The sequence below is a fragment of the Monodelphis domestica genome, chromosome 5, assembly GCF_027887165.1.
Source record: "Monodelphis domestica isolate mMonDom1 chromosome 5, mMonDom1.pri, whole genome shotgun sequence".
Lineage (NCBI taxonomy): Eukaryota > Metazoa > Chordata > Mammalia > Didelphimorphia > Didelphidae > Monodelphis > Monodelphis domestica.
Window position 1 is genome coordinate 110,785,397 of NC_077231.1, and position 7,474 is coordinate 110,792,870.

Here is a 7,474-nt window from a genome sequence, read left to right on the forward strand (position 1 = left end):
ACTCAAAAGTGTGATCCCATAGATGTAATTGTTACACAATCTACCCAATCTAAGGGATGTAAGGATCTCAACAAATCCTGCTGTCAGAGGCCACTCACTCCATCAAAGGAAATTCCTATAATATCCACCACTGGGGCAATTTGGAGAATCAATAGATCACTATGCCCCCCTCCTTAGCCTGGGGAAATGACCAAAATCAGGGAGCACCAGCAGGTTAGCAGCTAATCGTACATAGTTAAAGCTGGAAAGGACTTTGAAGATCAAGTCCAATCCCCTCATAATATTAGAGATGAGGAAATTGAGTCTGTAGAGATTAACTGAATTGCTTAAAGTTAACAGCAAAAATAGGGCTGAGCTTTTTTATAACTGAGAATTCCTTGAAAAATTACCTAGAGCCAGCAAATTTCCCAGATGTGAGAAAGTCCTTCTTCTTCTTTTCTCTCTCTCCTTAGTTCAACACTAATCACAGATGATCAAGGAGTCCTTGGAATAAGGAAAGAGGCAGCTGGGACTCGGGACTGAAGTTGGGGGGTGGCGAGGTACAGTTAAGATTGAGACAGAAGGGTGTAATTAGCCAAAGAGAAAAACTTACAGAGTTTTTACAATCAATTTTGCACCAGTGAATGAATGAAAGACATTTGACATTCACTGGGTTGTCAGAGTCAGGGACAACAAGGTGAAAGCTGCCATGCACCCTAATTTGGGTCTTTTCCATCCTTCACTACCAAGTTACTCTTCAGATTACCCAAGGGGCAGCCAAATGCAAAATGCTCAAGGAAAAAATATACTGAAGAGGTGCCCCCCTCTAGAAGACTTCAGGTGGCTGATGGGCTAACTCAGGATTCTGAGCCAGCAAGAGGAAGCTACTCAATCTTGCTAAAAAGTTTTTTTTTTTCCTAAATTAAGTTGTTAACTGGTGGAGGTGGTTGGAATTGAATATCAAGCAGATGCTCGGAATGGTTAGAAAAAGTATGTTTTACTTTGTACCAGTGGTGTGCCTAGCCATGTCTCCACATGAGCCTTCCTCCTTCTCTCCACCCCAAATCCTTTCTGCCTCCAGATGGTCTGTGCCTAAGCCCCACTCCTCTCTCCCTTTGCCCTACTCCATCAAAAGTAAGGGTAGGTGAGGGCAGCTGAATGGCTCAGGGGATTGAGAGTTAGAGATGGGAGGTCCTGGGTTCAGATCTGATCTCAGACACTTCCTAGCTGTGTGACCTTGGACAAGTCACTTACCTGCAGCCCTTATCACTCTTCTGCCTTGGAGGCAATACACAGTATTGATCTAAGACAGAAGGTAAGGGTTTGAAAAAAAATAAAGGTAAGTGAGAACTCTTTTCCAGGGGTCTCAAAGGATTCTTGGTGATATTCCTTCAATTCCCTGTGAATTGCTCTTACTCTTGTGGGTGGCAATCCCGGGGTAGAGATGACAAGGAGCCCTTTTCTGCTCCTGAGTCAGAAGACCAGCACTGTAGCCACCCCCTGGGGCAGCCTCCTCTGGTACTGCGGAGGCATCCCTAGGAAAGGGTGGCTCACAGTAGTGTCACCCAGGGGTTCTTCCAGTGACAGCACTGAGTCCCTTACCCACACACACACCCCAAGTGCTGTCCCTGAAGCCAGTTCTCCACCTGCGCTTTGTCACCAGGACGCTGCCTGCTGACTGCCTGGGAAGCTTTTTGTGGCACTGAGGTAGGAGGGCAGGTGGGCGGGGAACTGAGCAGCAAGGAAAAGAGTGAGGCTGGCAACCCAAAAATGGGCCAGTGGGGAATGGCAAAGCTTGAGAAGGGGAGAAGAACCCTCTCTTCACCTAAGTACCTGCATGTCTACACCCTTAGCCATGCACATCGTCATTGCAGGGTGGAACAAGCACGAGATTTGAGTCGGGGGACCTGACTTCAAATGCTGCCTCTGTCATTTGCTACCTCTCTGCTCTTGGGCAAGTTGCTCTTTAAGCCTCAGTTTCCTCATCTTTAAAATGAAAGGGTTTGAAGAGTTGACCTCCAGAATTTCTTCCAGCTCTAAATCTGGTTTATACTTACCTAGATAATAAATGCTTATTGAATGGGATTGAGATTCCAAAGGAAGGAAAAGATGAGCACCTTCCAGTAAAAAACTGCAGAGGGGACCATGGCCCTAGGGTCAGAAGAAGCATGCTCTGATGTCTCTCCACTATCTAAACCACTGTTCTTTGCTGTCGATGCCAGACACACCAAAAAGGTCTTGCTGATACCAGCAAGCCTTTTACTCTCCATCCTCAATTCACCTCTTGTCCCTCTGGTCCAGGAAGCATCAGCCCTGGAGCAAATCATTTACACCAATGTTTCTGTGGTCACACACTCCTTTGGGGTATCTGAAAAATGAAGGGCCACCCCAAGATCCCTAGATAGAAGTGTTCCAAGAATTTCTTATCTTCTTCTTTTTAACATTTCCTAAATGGCTACATCCCAAATGGAAACACTTGTTATCGTTTGTTGCGACAGGTAGTATAGAAAACGCCAGATTTCAAAGCCACCACTTTCAAGAACTAACTTTGGCAATGACCCTGGAATTAATTCTCTGGAACGAGCTCTCCATCAATGATGGGATCCTGGAAAGAGACCTTCTGGACCAACTTTGTTAACTAGGAACTTCTAGAATCAGTGTTTTCAATGACAAAGCACTTTTTAGCTCACTATCATAGGATTAAGAATTAATCATGTAATGATTATATTTACATATTCAGTACTGTAAATATAACAACAAATGATACAATATTAATATTAAATAACAATTTGACATGTGTATGACATTAAAGTTCTTGGGGAGCTTCAGATGCTCTATCTCATTTGAGTCCTACAACCTTAGTAAGCAGATGCTACAGCTATCATTATCCTCACTTTATAGATGGAAGAAATTGAGTTTCCAAGAGATTAAATGACTTGACTTACTTGGTCTACATAGCTAGTAAATTTCAAGGTCAAAGTTTGAACCTGGGTCTTCCCAATCCCATCTCCTGGCCTCTGTCTTATAACACTGTCCTGCCTTCTTACAAAGTGGTACGATGGGCATTAATCTAACTACACAGTGAATCTAGGAAAATGGTGGCCCAACCTTCCAATGTCCCATGCCATAAAAGCCATATTTAGTGTTTAATAGCAAAGCTCTCTGGGAGCTGTTTGTTTCAGGCAATAATAGTATGCAACAAAATTCCCATACAAGCAAAGTTCCCTAGAGTTTGTTATTATGAGATTTGACCCATAAGCAAGTGATTGTGAATTACACTACAAATATTAACTCAGAAAACAAATGAGATCCTACATGAAGACCATGATCAGTAGGAGGCAATAAGCACACACACACACACACACACACACACACACACACACACACACACAAGGTTTTTGATGGCAATGGAGAGCTCATAGTTCTCTCCTAAATTCTGCTCCCCTAGCAAATCATAGCTTAATGGCAAACAAAGATGAGGAAGAAAATAAATAAGAAAAATCTCTCTTCCCACCCATAAGGCTGGCAGAGAGATCGTGGCATCAAGCTTCAAGTCAAGCTAAAAGCATCACAGAATGATAGTGCTAGTGATGCCCTTCATTTTTATCAACAAAGGTTCGCTGAATGGATTTCACTATGTGGAATACTGCACAACCTCCCTAACGGCTGCTAGGATCTCAGCCTGTCAAAAGAGATCGGATGTGACTTCTTCCTACACTTGGACAGCATTGCATAACATTTGTACTTAATTTTAAAGGTTCACAGAACTTCCCCAACCATAGTACCCCAGAATATAACCAACAATCAAGGGAAACAGAGTCTTCAGGGTAGGACACAGGCAGAGGATGTGTGACGTCAGGAAACCTGAGCTCTTGCTCCATTGAACTGAAATGGGATGGGGCTGAGCAGGGAGGCTTTGATTGCTGTACTGAAGGGCAACTTTACAAATTCGGGGCTCCACAAATCATCTCATGTTGTCCCTATAGGGGTTTTAGACCTCAACCTTAGGCATTTGCACTCATCACCAAACCCTGAAGGGAGATGAGGAGAGGTAGCCAAAATCTCTGGCTAATTTCAATCCTTCCCAGTTGATGAGAATTTGACTAAGTGATGATTTTGTGTTTCCCCAGGATCTGTGACAGTGAGCACAGCTGTGGCTGTGACAGTGGACAAGAAGACAGCCATTGCCGCAGGTAGGAGCTGCCTTCCTGAGGACTAGGACAATAGCCGAGCTCAGTGGAATGTGTTTGTGGATGGGGGGGGAGGGGGTTGGCACACAAAGGAGCTGGGCAGAGTCTATGGGGTACCCATTCTCTGGTTGTAGTTTCTGAGGTGGAAAAGGACCCCAGACTCTTAATGCTAGGGACTAAAATTTCCATGGAGTCCCTCATGGTGTTTCCAGGAAATTGGTGTCCTAATCTCTTTCTCCACCCCAGCTCTTCTCCTTCCCCAGCTCTCAAATTTGTGTCTGGAGAATACCATGGAGATGTCTGCAGAATTCTGGGATAAAGCATAGGTTTGGGAACCAGGATACTGGGATTAGATTCCTAACTCTTTACCTGACTCCTTAGGTGCAACTCACCTTCCCTTCTCCCAGACTGAGTGCCTTTTTTAGTTCTTTAATTAAAAGTTTGGGGGATCAGGAGAAGATAAATGAATGAAAAAGCATTTATTAAGCACTTACCACGCTTGGGGTATTGCTAAGAGTTAGGGATACAAATAAAAAAGCAAGACAGTCCCTTATCTCAAGAACCCCTTATTTTTGGTGGGAGAGGATGGGCAGGAAAGGGACATATAATAGACCATAGCCACAAATCAAATGGAAAGACCCCCATGGTCTTTAGGGATCAGTGGTAAAGCATGTGGTAATGCACTTTCTGTAATGTTATTTCCATCGATAAAAACAATATCTGTGTCGAATGTTAAGCCATTTGATGGTGCCAAGGACTTTGGTGATAAGTCCTTTCTTTTCTGAGTCCTCAGTAGCTGTGGCTGCTAAGAAGACAGGGCCTTAGCCCCTGCCAAATTGCCAGGTTTCATCTTTTAGATGATGGTTGCAGGGGAGAGGCTGGAAGCAGAGATGGCGGTCTGGCAGGTCTTGCTGTTCGCAGGGCTTTGGGGCACAAGACCCCAAGCTGCCTCCATCTCGGTCTGAGGAAAGGTGACTGTTTCAAGCATCAGATAATCTTGGAATCATAAAGGGCCTGACATCGTTCAACCCCGTCTTCTTATTTCTCAGAAATGGAACCTGAGAGTCAGAGTGGTCAAGCAATGACCACAATGATACAGTTGGTTGACAGTAGAGTCAGCACTGGAAATCAGAAGTCCTGACTCCCAGCCTACTGGCCACCCCTACCAACACCCACCTTGCCTTACTCCTAAATTGCACTGAACTCTGAGCTGGCTGGTACTCTGTGAGGACCTGGAATTGTGGATTCACATTAAACCAAGTATCTAAGGAAATATTTTAGGCCTTAGTACAGCTCAATGAGGAGATGAGAGTCTTGCTACCCGAAGATCAAACCTCCTCTGTGGCCTATTTCCTGGGAGAGAAAATGAAAACACCCTGTTCAACCCCCTGGCATTTATGGTTCTCACTTGACAGTTCTTTACTAACTCCAGTTAATGCTAAGGCAGAGGTTGGTACAGCAGCCTCACCACCTCTGATTTCACAAATAGGACCCTAGACTCCAGACCCATGCAGGTGCCCACCAGACACTGGCCAAGTTAAATAGAGATAGCAAATGAGGAAGATTTGGATACAGTGAAATTGGTTCACCTCCACATAGCAGAGGGTTCAGGCAGGGTTGAATTGCTCCAGAAGACAAGCTGGGATTGCCTAGACTTAGGGAATAACGTGCCCTTTTTTGAGGGGTAGGATCAGGAAAGGAGAAGGATCTGTTGGCCTCTCTAATGGACACTCCCCAAGCTGGAGGGCTGAAGGGGATGAAGGGAACCTGAGCATCAGTACTATATACTCCTTTCTCCTGGACTCATTCAGAGTTGTGAGTTAAAGAGAGAAAGATGAAATCATCTGAACCTAGAAAGAGGCACCAGAAGCGAGTCCCAATCTTGGGCTGCCCTCTCTCCTGGGGTATAAAGGCAGGCTGGCACAACACAGCACTACAGAGGCTTGGAAGGCTGGTTCAGTGTCTCTGTACTGCCCCTTCCTCCCCCTAAGCTGTCACACACTGGTCCCATCTGATTCCTGGAACAGAATTTGGCCTCAAAGGCCTTGTCTGCCCAGGGGCTACCCCAAACCCTCCTTTGAGTGGCTCCTTCCTCAGCTGCCGGAGAAGGGAAGGGTGAGTCCTCCGGGGTCAGGCGCTTATGCCCTTCAAGTATTTGGTGATGTTTTATAACTCGGAACTGAAGAAGAGCCATGGGAGGTTGCCATGGAAACAGTGTCCCTGGTCCCTCTGGTCTGACTCACTGCAGACAATCGCTCTTGACTCTAGGGTTCCTGGATGTGACAGGAGAAAGATCATGTGCTCGGTACTTTCAACTTATTTTTTCCCCCTGCTTTGTAAATTCTATCTTCCAGCCCATCTCTGCCTTCTTCATGCCTTTGGCTTTGTTCGCTCCTTTGAATTGTTGTTTTCACTGGGTGCCCCAAGGAAGGGACCGTAGGTGTGTGGGATGCTGCACCCAGCTGTGTGGGGTGGGAGGGGGCTCCAAGCCCAGGAACCGGGAGCATGCTTTGTGCGGAACATATGTGCTTGTGCAGAAAGACAGATGAAAAAGGAAGGGAAAATCTCGTCTACACGTAAAGCAATTAGGCTCCTGATCACCCAGTGATTTTGTTAAGCCTCTTTACCTCTCTGGGTCTCAGGTTCCTCACCTAGTCCTAACTAGAGGACCTCTGAGAGCCCTCCCAGCTCTAGATTTATGTTCCTATGAGCCTTTGAACTCCCAGAAACCTGACTCCATACCACGGATCTATTTTCCAACTACCCTGTCCCCTTTTCCAGGCTCCAGACTCCTCGACTGTAAAAAAGCTGAGGAGAAAGGGAAGATTTGATTAGACGGTCTCTAAAATCCCATTGAGAGCCTATGACTTCTGGCCCCACACGATGGCCCATCCCAGGAAATAATAGCAGCATCACTCCGCAGTACAAATTGTGTTTGCTCTTACGTCTATAGACACACGTGGGTTTTCACATGCACTCTTACACTGGAATATACATGGCAATGTTCAAGGGAAAGGACACTGGGCTTGGCATCCAAGACCTAAGTTGGAGTTCTGACACCCACTAGGACTTGTGACCTTGGGCAAAACCCTTAGTCTCTCTTTACCTCAGTTTCCTAATCTGTGAAATGAGATGAGAGCCTCTGAGGTCCCTTCCACTGACAGATGGCGAGATGATTCCTATTATTTCCCATTCCCTACCTCACAGGGTTGTTGTGAGAAGAGTGTGGGGTCAGGAAGCTGGCAATTTGAAAGTGCTCTAGAAATGTGAATCATTCTCCACAGGGAAAGAGCCGCATCCACTCT

General features: G+C 45.7%; 1 protein-coding gene across 1 annotated transcript in view; it reads left to right on the forward strand.

Annotated features, from left to right (window-relative positions):
- CACNA2D4 (calcium voltage-gated channel auxiliary subunit alpha2delta 4) overlaps positions 1 to 7,474 on the forward strand; it is a 169,838-nt gene that overhangs the window by 73,924 nt on the left and 88,440 nt on the right. The window contains exon 26 of the mRNA XM_007503831.2: positions 4,110 to 4,172. Coding sequence (XP_007503893.2) covers positions 4,110 to 4,172 — 63 coding nt within the window. The remainder of the gene's footprint in view (positions 1 to 4,109; positions 4,173 to 7,474) is intronic.